The 19174-nt window shown below is 38.0% G+C and overlaps 1 protein-coding gene across 1 annotated transcript in view; it reads right to left on the minus strand.

Moving 5' to 3' along the window:
• The window catches only part of LOC109915509 (myelin-associated glycoprotein-like), a 59935-nt gene extending 41122 nt beyond the window's left edge, over nucleotides 1-18813 (minus strand). Inside the window, exons 1-5 of the mRNA XM_020515141.2 lie at nucleotides 18587-18813; nucleotides 17578-17928; nucleotides 14063-14365; nucleotides 11052-11354; nucleotides 10468-10569 (exon numbers count right to left, since the gene is read on the minus strand). Of these exons, the coding sequence (XP_020370730.2) occupies nucleotides 10468-10569; nucleotides 11052-11354; nucleotides 14063-14365; nucleotides 17578-17928; nucleotides 18587-18635 (1108 nt within the window). The 5' untranslated portion in view covers nucleotides 18636-18813. The remainder of the gene's footprint in view (nucleotides 1-10467; nucleotides 10570-11051; nucleotides 11355-14062; nucleotides 14366-17577; nucleotides 17929-18586) is intronic.
• Between the last annotated feature and the right edge of the window lie 361 nt (nucleotides 18814-19174).

Genomic DNA, 19174 nt, shown 5'->3' on the forward strand with positions numbered 1-19174 from the left:
GAACATTTCAAGAAATTTCTATGAAAACAGAAACCCATGATGAAGCAACAAAATATTGACATTACAGAGGTCTGCCTACTCTTAATTATTCAGAAAGAAACTCATTCAACTGACATGTTACACGTGTTAATATATCTGATTCTAAAAAATTATCAGCACACCCTGTGTCAATGGATTTACTGTGTCACTTGCCCTAATCACAGATCCCACTCTAACTATTTCCTTCATGTAATATCATCATACACATAACAACACCGAGCATTTCAAAAGAATGAAAGGTTTATACTTTGTATGAAATATAAAGACGTAAAGTCTGATAGATCACTGATTGAGGTCTGCGGATTTCTGCTCTGATCCCCAGGACTGTTCTGCAGGTAAATCTAACTTCGTACTCCACTTTGATTCTCAATTACAAAGGCTGCAGTGCACCACATTTTAAAATTATAAAATGTATTGCTCTAAGCACAACAAGCAAGAAATGCAAAAGCAAAACTACTGACCTTTCCACCTTTGCAGAGTTAGTGGTTTTGTCTAACCGTACATTTCAAAGAAGCAGATAAGTAACTGAATGTATAGTTGACAGTACTTTAGTGTGTGACATCCTTTGTCACTATCCTTCGGAAACGAAGGACACTTTCTTATGTGTAATACTAAAATTTTGCACATACAGCCTCATGTTATCATTTAAAAACAACTTTTGGATGAAAAAGTATTGTATTTGGGAAGTATTTGGAATTTAATATGCTATTAAATTGTATCTTATTTGCCTAAGTAGCAATAAATTGGCTTTGGGTGGACTTAAAGTTTATATCATTAGTTCCATTGCTACGGGATGCTTTTGTCATTAATCAATAAATTAATATGTATTTTTTTTTTAAAAATAGCCCTTTCAAATTCCAAAAAAATTACATGATTCACTTTTTAAAACTATTATTTAAGTCCCTCAGGTAGCAGATATAGACCCAGAACATTACATTGTTATCAGAGATAGTAAGGACTGCTGATGCTGGAGTCAGAGATAACACAGTGTGGAGCTTTGTTTTGTGAAGAAGTGCCCCGACCTGAAACGTCTACTTTCCTGCTCCTCTGATGCTGCCTGGCCTGCTGTGCTCCTCCAGTTCCACACTGTGTTAACACTAGATTGTTATGTTTGGAGCTCTAATTCCCATTTACATTTTATAATGCATTTTTTATGGGTTTTAGTATCACCGAATAGAAATTCATCTTGGTTTGTAGTGTAGCATTGCCCAGTGCCAGTTATTCATTCCAGCTTTTAGTATATGGTTGAGAGATGCAATAACCTTGGTTTGTCACAACTGGTCAATAGTCTTTTTAATCTAACTCATACTCTTAAAGAAAAAACTTACATTTTAAAAAGTGTCTATAAGATAAATAGGTGATTCAAACCCTGCTGTTGACACCAATAAAATGAGAGGTTTAAATGGACAACACAACAGACCTGGAAGCTGATGGAAGGAGCACTCAAAAACACATTAATAGGAAATTAGGGCAGCTAGAAGCCCCTTGATTATAGCACTGGTTTGGTGGGGGTACAGTATCTCATTCAAGAAGAAATAACAACAGAGAAATCATAACCAGGAGGCGGGCAATCAATGAATATTTTTTAGGGAGAGATCTGTTTCAGTATTCCGTATTTCAAAATTTCAGAAATCCATTTTGGAGTTGAGATAATAGATCAGAAAGGATTTTTTTTTCCTGTTTCACGAAACGACCACATTATCAAGAGAAACATAATACCATTTCAAAGTATTTAATATTAAGAGTAGTCTAATGGCACTTTTCACATTAATTGCTTACGGAACATAAAAGGCAATCAATAACAATTAATTATGAGTTTTATCCTAATTTATTAGCTTATAGATAGATCACCACATTTGATATTTGCGAACTAAAAAATGCAGGTTTGGAATATGGTTTGACCTGTAGTGCAAGCTGCGAGTTGTAGGATGCAACCATCACATGTTGGCAATAGAGGACATATACATTTGAGGTTGGCAGAGTCTTGATCAAGCAGCCCACTATCTCTGGGTCACTCAGTAAGAAGTATCTTCTTCTAGAAGAGATGGAGTTTATGAGGGTCTAATTGTGCTTCAGATCAGTATAGTGACTTCCCAGAATATTGTTGGTGGGGAGACTCAGTCAAGAGCTTGATTGTCAAGGTAATGCCATTAAACTGTTTCTTTATGAAGATGGTTATTATTTGGCACTTGTGGCATGAATGTTGTTTGCCTCTTTTCAGCACAAAGTTGAATGTTGTCCATGCCTTGATCCATGTAGGCATGAAATAAAGAATGTACTTATTACCTGAAGAATTCTGAATGAAAATCTTTCACCATGAGTGAACAGTTTATATCTGACCTTATGTTGGAGGCAAGGTCACTTATGAAGCATCTGAAGATTGTTGAATTTAGGATTCTGGCCTGAGAGACTATGTGGTGATGTCCTGAGGTTAAGATGCCTGGCCTCCAATCACAACCAGCTTGCTTTGTGTCAGGTAGCATTGCAGTCAATCCCATTGACTTCACTTTGACAGGGGCTCCCTTGTTACCACAGACAAACAAATGGTGTCTCAATGTCAAGGACAGCTGCACTCATAAAACCTCTAGAATTCAAATCTGATATTCAAGGATGCAAGGAGGACTGGAGTTGAATGAGCTTTGGTGGGATCCATATGTTCAACAGCAACATACTTTAGGTGTGCAGATATTAAAGCTGTGGCATGCATGCACTATTGCATAATGGGAAATAGAATACCTATAAAATGGAATTTAGATTCACACAGTATCTCTTACCTGCACTATTAGACAGTAAAATCTGTGTCTTTAGAGAATGCCAGCTCTCTGACATTCACAACAACGCACAACATATTCCCTAAGTCATTTCAAACTCTATGCTTATCAGAAACACCCAGTTCTAAGCTATTAGATATTTTCAGCTCTGTGATATCTACAACAACCTACTGGCCTGTGCCATTAAATATTCTTGGCTTTGTTAGAAAAATCATATTTCTGCCTGCAATGCTCCATATCCCTCAGTAGCTACTCCAATCCTCAGTTAACTATTAAAGTACTGAACGCATGTAATTCTAGAGGAGCTAGATGCAGCCATATGAAAAGTACCAGTACATAACATCTACCAGTAATAGTTAATGCCACATAATTTTCATTGGTGTTTCAATTTGAGTCACATCCAAAGATTTTAAGCAACAAATGTTTCAATATTTTCTCTAACTCTGACCAACACTTAGATAATTTCAGTAAATGTGAGTCACAAATCATTTAATACGTTCACCAGTGAATAATATCGTTTTAACATTCTGTTGAATATACATTAAGCTGACATTTAGTTATGTAAAGCTAGTAAAAAGGATAGAAATGAATGCAGGGGCTTTTTTGTCAAGTTGAAATAATTTTATTCGTATTGTTCTAATCTCAGCTGATCTTAATATTTGACAAATCAGACTCCAGAATAAAACCTGGGTCTGCAGCTCATTTATTTGATTTTTGTAGTTTGTGAACATGTTGATTATACACTAAAACATATACAGACAAGGTTGCTGACATACTTTAACAACAGAACATAACTTTACTAAGCAAAACAAAATGAGGAAAATAAAAGTTATGCATATATATATCGAAGACTCAGTGTTTACAGTGTAGAAGGATACGGAAGCTAGAGAACTTGGGGAAATAAATAGTGATATCTTGAAAAGTGTCCATATTACAGAAGAGGAGGTGCTGAACATCTGAAAATGCATAGAGGTGAATAAATCCCCAGGACCTGATCAGGTTTTCCCCGAGAACTTTGCGGGCAGCTAAGAAAGTCATTACTGGGACTCATGCTGAGAAATTTGGATCTTGATAGCCACAGGTGTGGTGCTGGAAGATTGGAGGTTGGCTAAAGTGGTGCTATTATTGAAGAAAGGTGGTAAGGAAAAGCCAGGAAACCATAGACTGATGAGCCTGATGTCAGTGGTGGGTAAGTTGTTGGAGGGAACTCTGAGGGACAGGATTTACATAGAAACATAGAAGATAGGAGTAGGAGGAGGCCATTAGGCTCTTCGAGCCTGCTCTGCCATTCATCATGATCATGGCTGAATGTCCAACTCAATAACCTAATCTGCTTTCTCCCCATAACCTTTGATCCCATTTGCCCCAAGTACTATATCTAGCTGCCTCTTGAATGCATTAAATGTTTTGGCATCAATTACTTCCTGTGGTAATGAAGCCCACAGGCTCACCACTCATTGCATGAAGAAATATCTCCTCATCTCTCTTCTGAATGGTCTATCTCGAATCCTCAGACTGTGACCCCTGGTTCTAGACACACCCACCATCGGGAACATCCTGTCTGCATCTACCCTGTCTAGCCCTGTTAGAATTTATAAGTATCTGTGATCCCCACTCATTCATCTGAATTCCAGCGAAAACAGTCCTAACCTAGTCAATCTCTCCTCATACGTCAGACCCGCCATCTTCGGAATCAGCCTGGTAAACCTTCGCTGCACTCCCTTTAGAGCAAGAGCATCCTTCCTCAATGAAGGAGACCAAAACTGCACACAATACTCTAGATGTAGCCTCACCAAGGCCCTGTATAGCTGCAACAACACATCCCTGCTCCTGTACTCGAAACTTCTCGCGATGAAAGCCAACATACCATTTGCCTTCTTTACCACCTGCTGCACCTGCCTGACTTTCAGTGACTGGTGCACAAGGACTCCCAGGTCTCGCTGCACACTCCCTCTCCAAATTTACAGCCATTCAGGTAGTAATCTTCCTTCTTATTTTTGCTTCCAAAGTGAATAACCTCACATTTATCCAAATCATACTGCATCTGCCATTGATTTGCCCATGTATTTGGAAAGGCAAGGACCGATTAGGGATAGGCAACATGGCTTTGTGCATGGGAATTCATTAACCTGATTGAGTCTTTTGAAGAAGTAAAGAAGAAGAATGATGAAGGCAGAGTGGTGGATGTTGTCTATATAGACTTTAGAAAGGCGTTCGACAAGGTTCCATATCGTAGACTGGTTAGCAAGGTTAGAAAACATGAAATACAAGGAGAACTAGCTTCTTAGATGCAAAATTGGCTCGAAGGTAGGAGACAAAGGGCGGCGGTGAAATGTTGCTTTTTGGACTAGAAGCCTGTGACCAGCAGTGTGTAGCAAGGATTAGTGCTGGGTATACTGCCTACTGTCATTTATATAAATGATTTGGATGTGAATTTAGGAGGAATGATAAGTAAGTTTGAGATGGCACTAAAATTGGTGGTGTAGTGGATAGTGAAGAAGTACAACAGGACCTTGAAGAGATGGGCAAATGAGCCAACGAGTGGCAGATGGAGTTTTATTTAGATAAATGTGAAATGCTACATTTTGGTAAGGCAAATCATGGCACTTAATGGTAAGGTTCTGGGGAGTGTTGCTGAACAAAGAGACCTTGGGATGCAGGTTCATAGTTCCTTGAAAGTGGAGTCACAGGCAGACAGGGTAGTGAAGAAGATGTTTGGTATGCTTGCTTTCACTGGTCAGTGCACAGAGTATAGGAGTTGAGAGGTCAGGTTGCAGGTGTTACAGGACATTGGTTAGGCCACTTTTGGAATACTGCATTCAATTCTGGTATCCCTCTCATAGGAAAGATGTTGTGAAACTTGAAAGGGTTCAGAAAAGATTGACAAGGATGTTGCTAGGGTTGGAGGGTTTGAGCTATAGGGAGAGGCAGAATAGACTGCCTCCATTTTCCCTGGAGCATCAAAGACTGAGGGGTGACCTTATAGAAGTTTATGAAATTATGAGGGGCATGGATATGGTGAATAGCCAAGGTCTTTTCCCAAGGCTGTGGGAGTCCAAAACTAGAGGGTATAGATTTAAGATGAGAGGGGGAAAGATTTAAAAGGGACTGAAGGGACAGTTTTTTTCATGCAGGGGGTGGTGCATGTGTAGAATGAGCAATCGAGGACATGGTACAATTGCAACGTGTAAAAGGCATCTGAATGGATATATGAATAGTAAGGGTTTGGAAGGATATGGGCCAAATGCTGGCAAGTGAGACTAGATTAATTTAGAACACCTGGTCAGCATGGATGAGTTGGATTGAAGGGTCTGTTTCCATGCTGTACATCTCTATGACTCTCTGAGAGAAAGATCATAACACAAACAACAAAGTTTCAACCTGTTTACAATGACATTTGTAACAGAGCCTTAATACCAGATAAATATCACTCTTTCCTTAACATTTTACATTTTAAACAGCTGATTCTTTTTAATTTCTTTCTCTTGAACTGGTAAGTCCTTTCTTTTAATGATTCCTTTCCAAATCTCCTCACATAAACTTCTCACTATTTCATTTCTAACACGTAGCAGATCTCTATCCAACTTCCACAACTTCAAAGTTCCATAGACTAAGAACCACTTCTGCTGAGGTAACTGGTTTTCTTCAAATGAACTGAAAAGCTGTTCTCCTTCTAGGAAAAAAAAACTGTTCTCTTCTAAACTGAATTCTAAGTTCTTCTGAACTAAACTTGCAACCTTCAGTTCTGAAGACAAAACTAAACTAATTGTCTTAATGTTCTTACTTTACAAGTTATAAATCCAGCAATGTAAGAAATTATCCATTAACAACTATAGGGATTATAACTCCAATGCAATCACGTTCTTTCTTGGAACTGATGTATTTATATCACAGCTCCAATTCGACTTTCTGACCTTTATAAGAAAGACAATCAACTTGCCTCCATTTTAAAATCCAAATTCCAAAAACATAATAGAATATATTTAATAACCTTTTTATCACATAATTAACATAGTCTTTTGTCCCCCTATTAGTGGCAATGCTTTCCATCTGTCAATCACTTAGTCGAGATACTGATGTTTGCAGACCAATGCTCAATGCATTAGTCTGACATTTCTGTCTTCTGCTTTCATGTTGGCATTATACCATTTGATGTACAAAAGGTTAATGTGCTCATTAAAGTGGTTCATGAAGGAATACTGTACAAATGTGCTAACTGTTTAACTACCAATTAAGTTGAGGTTTCATAGGTGCAACAGTGTCATTTTGGACATATTTTATTTTCAGAAAGTCATGACTTAAATTTTGCAAAGGTCTGAAAAGAGAATGAGAAATATCAAGAAATGGTGGTCAGATGACATCACACTTTGGTTACAAAAGTCTGTAAATTGTAGGAGAAAAGAAGTGCAGAGGGAGGTAAGACATTCCACACTTCTGAGGTTTTGAAGTGGTAAGTTCTGATTTTGATACACTATCAATACTGAGAACAGGAAGTGTATGTAGGACAGTGTATTGGGGTCTTGAACAAGACAGGAAAATTGATAACAAATAAAAAAGAATAATCACACAAAATGTGAAGTTAAATAATTTCTGATGTACAACAATAAAAGATTCCAGCTGCACGACAGTAATTTCAACTTTAATTGCACTGCAATGCACTGTCCTTTAGGTATAAGAGCAGAAATTGCTTTGATACTCAGCAAGTCTGGAAGCATTTGTGGAGAAAGAGTTAATGTTTCACATCCGAAGACACTTCTTAAGATTCCAAAGAAAAGTCTTTGAAATCGAAACATTAACTCTGTTTTTCTCTCTGCAGATGCTGCTAGACCTGTTCAGATGTTGTTTATCTCAATATTCCAGCATATGAAATATTTTGTTTTTATTTGACCATCCTTTAGAAATCTGTGTCAACGGGCCCTGGTTAACTCCTGCGTGTAATTTGATCCCATGTTTTGCTTCTAGTTATTTATCAACAACTGAAATATGTGTAATATTAATTACAGCTTTAATTTCACATTCACAAAGGGCATGGATTTTTTTCACCTTCCAGTCATCCTACACAATTGTCTTGATCGATGTCTTTACAATATTGTCAAAGCCTTTAATGCAACTTTTGCAGATTCCCTCTGCATACTGACATGTGAGCCGTTGTGTCCCTATGTTTCTTTCATGTTCAGTTTCCATGTAGTAACACTTCTGGTTGAATATTAGAGAATATAAAATATCAACATCCTGGTGGTTACCATTGTTCTGGAACTGAACTGGATTAACCACGTAAGTACTGCGGATACAAGAGCAGGTCAGAGGCTAGGAATCCTGCAGCGAGTAAATCACCTCCTGACTCCCTAAAGCCTGTACACTATTTACAAAGCACAAGTCAGGAGTATGATGGGGTACTTGCCTGGAATGAGTGCAGCTCTCTCACACAAGAAGCTTGATGTGATCCAGGACAAAGCAGCCCTCTTGATCAGTACCACATAGAAACATCCACCTCCTTCACCATGATGCTCAGTAGCAGCACTGTGTACCATCTACCTCAATATGAATAGCAGAATTCACCATCTTCTAGACTCAAGGCCACTACCATATAGAAATACAAGGGCAGCAAATACAGGGGAAAACAACCAGCACCTGCAGATTCCCCTTCAAGCCACTCACAATCCTTACTTCTTTATTTTTCTACTTTATTCCTATGACTTATAATGCTGGATTTCTTTTTGTTTGTTTTGTTTTGTTTCCTAAGAATTTGATCTTAAGTATTTGTACTAGGTAACTTTGTCCCTGGGCTTGTGCTGTAATGCAACGACTGTAAACTTTTCACTGTACTCATTTGAACACATGTGACGATAAAGCTAATTCAATTCAATCCAATTCACTTAGAAATATATTGCTGTGTTGCTGGGTCAAAATCCTGGAACTCCCTCCAAAACGGCATTGTGGATCTACCTACATCGAATGAACTGCAGTGGTACAAGAAGGCAGTTGCTATCATTTTCTCAAGGGCAGCTAGGGCAAGGTAATAAATGCTGACCCAGCCAGCAACGCTCTTATCCCATGAATCAATTTTGAAAGTTACTGAAATAAAAGGAAATTGGAGTATGGTCAGATTCACCTCTTGCACCAGAGTCCAACCATAACTGCAAAACAATTGGTAAGTAATAGAAAATGTTGCTTATGTAGTATTTGCAAAAAATCATGTGGTATTTCTGGTTTTATTTATTACCTAATTTTCTGGTTTAGCAAATGATCACTCAGGTTTCAAAAGCCATAACACAAGCGATGAAATTCAGAGGACTAGGTTTTCGGCACACTGGCGAGCATTTCTGATGTGGTGAAAATGATAGAAGTAGCCTGACATCACAAGTGCTGAACCCAAATCTGATACTTTCCATCTCTCCAGGTGGCATAATGGGCTCAGTTCAGTCATCACGCTTATGCAGATTCTGGAAGCAGCTGGGCATTTAAATAACCAGCTGCCTACACTGAAATAGGCTTTTAGCGTCAGCGAAATGTCGGACCCAAAGTATAGAGACTGACCATGTAAGAGTAGGTCTGTTCTCAGTGCATTTCCTTTAGATAGCCAAGATCCCCCTTTGGAGAATTGAAATACACCTTATGGTTATGGACTGTCGACACTTTAGGTGTGGAGTCAGGGATCCTTTGGTCATGGGGGGAGTTGTCAGTTGTGCTTTGGAACTATCAACAGGGTAGGACGGTGTGCATAAAAGGTTCGTAAAGACTCGGAATTGCTAAGAGATGTCAAGAAATGTCTAGAACTGTCAGCAGGCATTTAGAAGTGCCAACCTGTCAAAAAGAGTCAATCTGTCAAAAAGTCCCAGGAATGTCAACAAGTTTCAAGAAGTCACTAAGAGTTCGATGAGCATTAACCTGTCAAGGAGTGTTAAAATATGTTTTTATTAATGTGAGTGCTTTTGTAACTACAGTGCAGTCTTTGACATGGAACTTTAAGTAATAGTGTTATATTTTTTCTTTTGGGCATGGGTACTGAGGATGCTTAATGAGTTGATATGATTGTAAAAGAGGGAAAAAGTGGTGGGTGGAAGTAAACATGAACTTGGTATACGGGAAGAGAGGACATCGAATATTGGTAAAAGGCATTAGGTTGCAATAGATGGCATGGGTGGGGTATAGAGTGTGTGGGATGATGGGAGTGGGCAGTGGTAAGCATAAGGGATATTTTACGTTTTAAACACAATTTTTAAATGTTGACAACAGTAGAGTGCTGGTGCAGGCTTTCTGCACAGTCCAACTCAAGAACTTGCAAACTCTTAAACTCTTCCTGGGTCACGCAGCCTAATTCCCAATCCAGCCCCTGTCCCCAAAGCAAAAATCAGAAATGCATGGCAGCCAATTTAAAGGTTAGATTCAGAGCTGGGGCTCTCCCGAACCACAAATGTACGTTTGGCTGAAATGTTTGTAAAAAGATCCACAGAGCTTAGCCTGATTTGAAAAGAATACATAAGGCAGTGAAAGAATGGAACATGCAAAATAAGCTCAGGAGTAAGAACACTTACAAACACATGACGATGAAGGACTATTGTCACACTGGCTAGTGAAAACCACATTGTTTTACAGCTCGCTATTGATCTCAATGTAAAGGTTAACACCTATAACCAAAGACTTACTTTAAGTTTACCTTTCAATTGTCTCTTCCAGATCAGACAAAAGTATATTGCTACCACACTGATAAATCCAATAACACCAACGAGTGAAGATACAATGTAAAGCAACCAATGATCTGTGAAAGAAATAATAATTAATCTTGAAGTAATGATGAATGGCAACAGATGCAAAATGTAAATAGAATGTATAATATTTGAAATGCTTGGAAATATTTCTGCAAATGTTATGTGATTGCAAACTTCAAATTTTTGCTTGACAAAAATATTATCATTTTCTTCAGAAATCATTACAACTTTTGTGCCTAACATACACTGCAGTTAATAGATAAAACTGCACTACATTAGTTTTCTATTTTCTTTGCACTACATTACAAAGCACTGCAGAAAAGCAGAAGGACAGCTTAATTTGTAAGTGATTAAACATCAGAAATAGGCTTATTTACTATAGCTTTAAGTAGTTGAATATTTCAATTTTACAAATTCTGAAACAAATAAAGAAGATGCTAAATATAATTAATCTGTGTTCCTATTTCCTAAAATAATTCTTCTGTAACAAGCATCAAGAGCTTTACACATGCATTAGTACATCGATCCTTACCTCCCTGAAAAGCCACCAACGAAACACTACCATTTGTCCAGCCATAGCTGTTATTTGCTACACACCAGTAGACTCCTGCATCTTGAGATTGGAAGTGTGTCATCGTTAACGTTGAACTGCTTGATCCAGTTGAAGTGTGGTTTGTCCAATTCTTCAACCATGTTACCGTGGCAACTGGATTACTATCCACAGAGCATCTCAGTTCCACAAATGAACTTTTGGGGACAGTGATGCTATTGGTCCCGAGATGGTAACTGTCATTGTTTTTCAACTTGTATGTTATTGTTGGATCTCGTGGCCCATCTACACATAAAGAAAATGCCAACAGTTTTTTGTATAAACAATAACTCTCACACACACAGATACATGCTGGCCAATTAATATACATAACATCTATGAATTACATCTACGTAACACATAACACATTTATAAAAGAAAAACGTTTCAAATTGCTTCACAGACGTCCAGTCAGACAAACATTAACACTGAGCTAAGGAAGAAAGTATAAGGAACAGTAGCTACAATCTTGTTCAAAGAAGAAGGCTGTCAGGATTGTCTTAAAAGAGAGAGAGTGGGGGGAGAGAGAGAGACAGATGGGGATATATATGGAGGGAATTTCGTATTTTAACATCTACATGATTTATAAGGTGTATGAGATTCTGAGGAGAATTGACAGGGTAGATAGAAAGCAGCTGTTCTCCTCAGTTAGAATTTCAGTAACAAGGGGGCACACTTTCAAAGCTGTACATAGGAGTTTAAAGTGGTTTTGAAGAATTTTTGTTTTCACCAGAAGGTGGTGGGAGCCTGGAATGCACTGCCTGGGACAGCAGTCGAGGTGGGTAATCTTGTAAAGGACTTTGAAAAAGTACTTGGATGAGCATTTGAAATTTCAAAGATTCAAGGCTATGGATCTAGTGTTGGAAAGTGGGACTAGTTTAGATTAAATATAGATTTTTTTTGTTAGTGCAGACTTTATGGGCCAGAGGGCCTCTTCTACATTGCATCATTCCATGATCTAGCATATTTTGAATCAATTATGGATTGGAGAGGTCAACATTAGAGGGTTGTAGAGCTGTAGGAGATTGCAAAGATGGGCTGGAACAAGGCTATGGAGTCAGCAGAATGCAAGGATGAGAATTTTAAAATCAAGAGATTGGCGGACTAGAAACCAATGCAAGTCAGTACACAGTGACATCAAAGAGAGTGGAACTTGGTGTGGTTAGGATACATATAGCGAAGACGGACAATATTGCCAGCTTGTCAGTAAGAGGTTATTCTGATGAAAAAGATACAAGACTGGAAGCTGATCTCAGCATAAACTGGAATAAAATGATGCAAAATGTCTGTTTCACCCTGAGGCAATGATCAGGGAAGATGGATGGAATTTAGCGGGCAATGAAGCTTTTGTTGGGAGCCAAATGCAATGGCATCAGTCTTTCAAATGTTTAATTAGAGGTCATTGTAGGTCTTCCAGAACTCAAGCTCAAATATGTCGTCTACCAAAAAACAGACATGGAGGAGTCAGGTGAGCGATGGCAATGCAAAGTTGGATATTGTTAGCATGCATATGAAATTAGCATTGTTTCACAGGATAATCTCAGCAATGTAGGTGAGAGGTGGGAGAAGGTCAAAGAGAGATCCATAAGGATACCAGAGGTAATGGTGTCGCACAGATATGAGTGAGCGTAAATGAGGGCAATTACACTTATTTGGCTAATAGAGGAAAGATATTTGAGGAGCCTAGTGTGGTTGACTGCTGTCACATGCTGCACAAAGGTTGAGAAGGTTAAAGTGCAGGAGTACACCTGAGTCATAATTACAAATGACTTTGCTTTGGCTTATTTCTATGCTGTGGCATTGGAACCCAATTGAAAAAGTTCAAATAAAGAGCAATATGAAAGATGGACATGGTTATGGGAAGGCTTTGGAGAAGAAAGGGAAATTGAAGACATGTTTAGATTTTTGAGAAATGGTGATGACATCAGATTTGACAATGCATAGCTGAATGAATTATGCATCATAAATGTTTATACCTGTGCCTTTTGGATTTAAAACGTGAAGGTGCTCACTGTGGTGGGGAAACCACTAAAGTGGGAAAGAGTACTAAGAAGAGAACCATCAAAGGCATAGTTGAAGGAATGACTGATCAGATTTTTGGCTACATAAGTAGATAAGAAATGTAAGGAAAAAAGGTTGGACAATGCGGAGTTTGGAACTGCCATTACAATGACTAAAGTGAATGTTTTCTCCATAAGTGGGCACAGAAGGACTGGGTTATGAGCTTGGAAGAAGCATGTACATAGTGTGGGATACAACCAAGTAATATGAGATTACATTGTTTGTGATTGGAATAAGGAAATTGGGAGGTTGCATAAGTTGGGAAAGTTGGACTGGCAACTGTGAATATGGATTGCAGAGTATATAGAGATTGAGAGGCCAACAGTCAACAAGCGGGCAGTGAACTTAGAGAAGAAAGGTCAAGAATGGGTTACTGAGATAAAGAGCAAAATCATCAAAGATGAGAAGCTGCTCAGTGCAAAAAGCTATTGAAGGGATTCTTGAATGACAGAGCGAACTCATGGTCTACTCTTGTTCCCGTTTTCTATGTTTCTATGAAATAAGTGGAGGCTTTAAAGGTGGTAGAGCATAGAGCTTTTACAGGACAGTTAAGAGGGATAGAACAAGATAAAGGGCAAAATATGCCAAAAATGTGAGTGGACAGACATAACTGAGAGTTGGTGATAAGCCCAATGCTGTCAATTGGGCATTTTGGATGGGTCAGGTGATGGAAAGTATATTCAGGCAGAAAGACTTCAGTACAAGGCAAAACAGTATCAAGGGACAGATACAAAAGGACACAGGGGCAGTTCACAAACAGGAACATGGCACAGACACTCCCTGGTTGTAAGCAGAGACTACTGAGGAGACAATAAGAAAAAGACCAAATTTAAAGTAAATATCTTTATCATTACATTTTATGCAATGGGTAAAGTGCTAAAGATCATACTCACACATAACATCTAGTTTGATCTTTTTTGTTACTGGCTGTTTGAAAATGACATGATTTATCTGACACATACAGACAGTTCCATGATCTGTCACTCGAGGGATGATCTGAAATTGGCTGGTGACAACAGTTTTACCATTAACAATTCCTTCCAAGGTTGATACAGTGATGTTTGTCATCATGTTTGTTCCATTACAGGTCCAGATAAAGGAGATGTTCTCAGAGTACAATCCCTGGACAGAGCAGGTCAGGACAGACTTTTGTCCAGCAACCAAACTACCATTCATAATGGAAATTTCAGACAGTTCTGAGAGAGAGAAGAAAAGAAATACAATTTGTCATTTTGGTAAAATTGTGTCACATCTGTAGTTAAGTAAGTTTTCATCTAGATTAAAGGAATCAAAAATCAAAATGTAAGTTAGCGAATTACACTAATGTCATTTTAGCTTGCTGTTGTGTCAGGATCTTTTGCTGCAACTTTTCGATTGAAATTGTCTAATTAGAATGACTCATGTACCACACTCCTATCCTCTACTTTACTTACAAGGTAACTGTAATGCAACAGTAAGACAAGTTGATGGTGTATTAATTGCAGCAGAAGCTGGTTCTAAATGAGTGTGTGTTGATCATTATATTTTCGGATTCCTTGCTGTGATTAACACCTAGTCAATGTAACCTACTTCCAAATTTGCTGATTGTATATTTCTGTCACCTTTTGTTACATTACTTCATGTTTGTCTGGGAGCACTTTATTTTGAGCCCAATTCCCCTGGGGCTATATACTGTAGTTCTACTCTAGTGACATCAACAACAGGCACACATACAGGAATGTTCAAGGCCACTTGGAGAAGTTAGAGCTGAAGACAACCGAAGCTTATTGGAAATCTTCATGAACACAGCTGCAGGCTTCCACTCAATATCATTGGACAGAAGTCATGTGTAATTTGCAATTTTCCTTTGTATTACATGCTATATGTAAGGCCCTGTCAAGGTCACTTAGTTTTGAAAAATCCTGTCCTTTAGTAGAATTCAACTTTGATTAAATGACTGCAAATTAAGTAGCATTCACTTCCTATTCATAAGATTTTTGTTAACCAATACATTTAATATGTTTACTACTTATCAGTAGAATTGTTTGGTATCTTGTATGTTACCTCTGGAGAGAATTTATTGACTAGTGTGTAACTGACAGTTAAAATATGGCAAGATCAATTTCAGAAACAAATTGAGCCAAAACGTTAAACATAAAGGCAGTGCAACCAAAGATTGATAAGCTCAAAGTTTCTCTTGATAGTAAGTATACTCGTTTGTTGGCATGTTCTGTTTCATCAAAAGTATTTTAAAACATGCTGTTTCAGTGGAATGACTGCTACTTGCCTGCAGATAATCAATTAAACTCCTTAACTGCTCTATCAAGAACAATTTCCTTGAAGTAATGTAACAAAAAGTGACAGAAATATGCAATCGGCAATTTTGGAAGTATGTTTCGTTGACTTGGTGTTAATCACAGCAAGGAATCCGAACAATTTCCATGTTGGTAGTTGGGTCACTGTTGTGACTGAATACTAGCTCAGGCAGCATCCTGATGCCGATCAAGGAGCCACACTTCCATCTCATTTTAAACACCCACTGCCCCTCTTTGCAGTTCTCACTCCACAATGACAGTCTGTTAGCTGGAATTTCTTTCTATTTTTAAATTGTTGCTATGCCTTCAGAAGATATCTTAGCCACTAATTGGTCCGCAGATCAAAAAACATGTCGCGTATCAGGCACCGATGCAACAGAGGGTCAGGACACAAAAACGTATGTGACATTGGAGTCCTGACTTAAAATTCAGTCAGTGGTGTATGAGTTTGTGTTCTTTTTTGTACACATTGCACAATTATGAGTCAAATATTGCAGGTTCCTTTCTAGCAATTTTCACTGATTGATTTTAATTGGTGTTTTTACATTTTTTCCAATTGCACGAATAAAGCATCTTCATTGAAGCAAAGCCTCCCACGTTTCTCACAGAATAACGATGGACATATTTGACACTGAGGCACAGAGCTATATGAATAGGTGATCGTTAGCTTCAGCAAAGGGGATTGTATTAAAAGAGTTGTAATAGAGAAGAAATGGAGAAATGAGAGGTTTGGGGAGGAATTTCCAAAATGTAGATCTTAGGCAATTGAAAACACAGCTGCCAATGGTGAGACAAAGCAACTCAGGATGAATGAGTGAATTGAAAGAATCTCTGAGTGTTGTTGGGATAGAGAAAATCACAGAGATAGAGAGGACTCAGGTCAATGAAGGATTTGAAAAAAGGAATGAACGTTTAGGATTCTTGACATTGATGAATTGGGAAGCACTGTTGGTCAATGAGCACATAGTTGGTAGATTAATGGAATACGAGATTTTTTTTTGTGCAACAGATGTGGACAATGTAATTAGCAAAATCTTTTTTTCTGGAGTGTCAATTAACAACTAACAGAAAAGTGACAAATAACACAAATAGTGCACGGCAAGATGTGAAACTCAGAAGAAAATAATAATCCCAAATAAGTTTTGAGATTCCTAAATAATTGTGAATAGAATCAACAAAGCTATACTGCAAATGTATTGTTTCTCTGCAAACCGGGTTTCTCATCTCATATGTGACACGACGAGACAGAGTGCTGCATGCTTTATTATTATTATTCATTAGTAGATCGTTGTCCTATGTCTGGATCAGTCTTACACAATACCATTAAGTACTGAAAACAGGGTGTGATTCCTGCAGTGACTCTTTTAGCTTGAAGCTGCATTCTTTACATAGAAATTCTCACATTTACTTTCTGAAATCCCTGTCTGATATTTCCTTATACTTTATCACAACTTTGTCCAATTTAATTGTAGTCGGTTGATATATAATTTGGTTTCGATGAAGGGTTTGAAACAAAACATTAATCTAGCTCTTCTTACAGAAATCGAAGAACCAGCTATTCATTTTCAACATTTTCTGGCTGTATAAAAAGTTGCATTATTGATTCCATATAATTGGTCATATATTGAAATATTGGATCAACTTTAGGTGTATTCAATTTTAAATTGAATTGCAAAGCAACAGATAAAGTCTTCAAAAGTTACATGAGCATGTATGTAAGATAAACAGGTATAATACTTAAATAAATTCTATAAAATTAAAGGAGCTGATGTCTTGTGGTATGAATAGAATAGACAATGAAAGTGGCAGATATGCAAAATTCATTTAAGTGATGGCCTATATCTCCCCATTGGTTCCACAGTGGCAAGTTATCGTAAACCTGGTTCAGGAAACAATATTACAGACACACAATGAATTGCTTCCCGCATTCTTCTAGCTAGCAATAGTTTGTTTGAATAATCTGGTCTGATATTGAATGTGCTTTCCAACAATGAATTATTTCAGAAATGGTTTGGTGTTAATGTTACTGTACCCATCATGAATACAGACTCAGTGCTTTCACCCAGTACAATCAAATGTCTTTCTACTTATTACTTAAAATGTAAATACTTTACCGTAAATTTGTATCTGTGTTCCTTGTCCTTTTCTCTCTAATGGAGGGTAGATATTCGGTACTTTCACCACACAGATATATTTATAAGCAGAATGATGAAAAGAAGCATTTTCAATCTTCAGCGGTATGGCACAAAGTTTGAGACCACCCAGAGGAACATTAGGAACACAGGTCAGTTTTTTCATCTCATAGGCGGTAATATTCCCCGATGGTGGATCCCTCTTCCAATTAGCATGGACCCAGTCAGCATCAATTCCATTGTAAATTATAAATGTACAGTTAATTGACACTAACTCTCCTCTCAAGGCAGTGATCAGACGTGGCTGAGTCACCTCACCAATGGACGGAACACCTGATGGAATAAAGAAATTCATTTTCAGCGGCCTTCAGTTAAAATTTCTTTCTAAAAAAATAGGAAACTTTGAAAACTTAATTTAAACAACAGTGAATTTGAAATGCCCTTTGTGTTGGATCACATGTCAAAGACATCATTAAAAATACCTCTCGGATTTAATTCTAAGCTATGCAACAGTTTGTTTCCAGGTTTTCTGCAGTAATTTTTTTTCGTGTTTTGAATTTGTTTCTTTTTATTAAACCGTATGAATAGGATGTTACCATCAAAATCCATTGGAGATCTTTATTTCCAGTTCTCTGAAAGTGGCTGCTATCAGGTTGAACCATGTGCAAAGACAGACCCACTTGTAATTGAAATCTAAAAAAAATCCTTTAAATATTCTGAATCCCATCAGCGTTAGGGTTCACAATCAATATACAAAGTATCGTCTGAACTGGAATGTAACTTTTACACAGGAGGCTTAACCCAACTACCGTGATGTGGGCCTTTGAACAGTGATCTCAATCGAATTGTCCAAATGACATGATTGTGTCTCACTTGCTTTCTCTGCAGTTCCATACCATATAGAAAAGCTGAAAAACCTTTAAAGGGGTAATCGAATGCCTACAACGCCAGCATGAATGAATGTACCAGTGTTCTGAGCAGAGCATCTTACCTTGAACTGCTGTTTGCAAAATGAAAAGCAGCTTCAACAGGAGCTGCATCTTTCAGTGTTTCCGAATGTTCTAAAAACTATTTCAGTTCCAGACCTGAAGCAGGAAGAGTGTTGTTCTCGGAGCGTTTGAGACATCAGTACAGACGCTCTGCCGGGGGAATAATTTATATTTCAGCCCGAAACCGGCAGAAACTGCGAAGTGCCATGGGTTTGAGCTACTGTAAGGAAGGAAGTTACGTGGGAAGCGAAGAGAGTTTGTTTTTCCTCTCTACTTGGGTTCTGTCAATTCTGACGCGGCGACGTCCGAGAAATATTTTGGAGAAAATTAAAAGCTGAAAATGGGAGTAGGAACTGAATCCTGCTTTTGTCTTCCTGCTGCATAGGAGTTGATCCCAGCTCTGAATGTTGCTGGGAATGACTTCAATTCCTCTTTTCACACCCCAATTAGAACAGTGTGGGTACGTGACAAGATTTAAAACTGTGGTTTATATTGATTCACATCTCTCTTCATCCATTTGTTATCGGTATTATTTTCTAACTACACGCCTGTGCAAACTAAATCCCTCACTTGCTTGAACGTCATCAATT

Source organism: Rhincodon typus, chromosome 32 (assembly GCF_021869965.1).
Source record: "Rhincodon typus isolate 14 chromosome 32, sRhiTyp1.1, whole genome shotgun sequence".
Taxonomy (NCBI): domain Eukaryota; kingdom Metazoa; phylum Chordata; class Chondrichthyes; order Orectolobiformes; family Rhincodontidae; genus Rhincodon; species Rhincodon typus.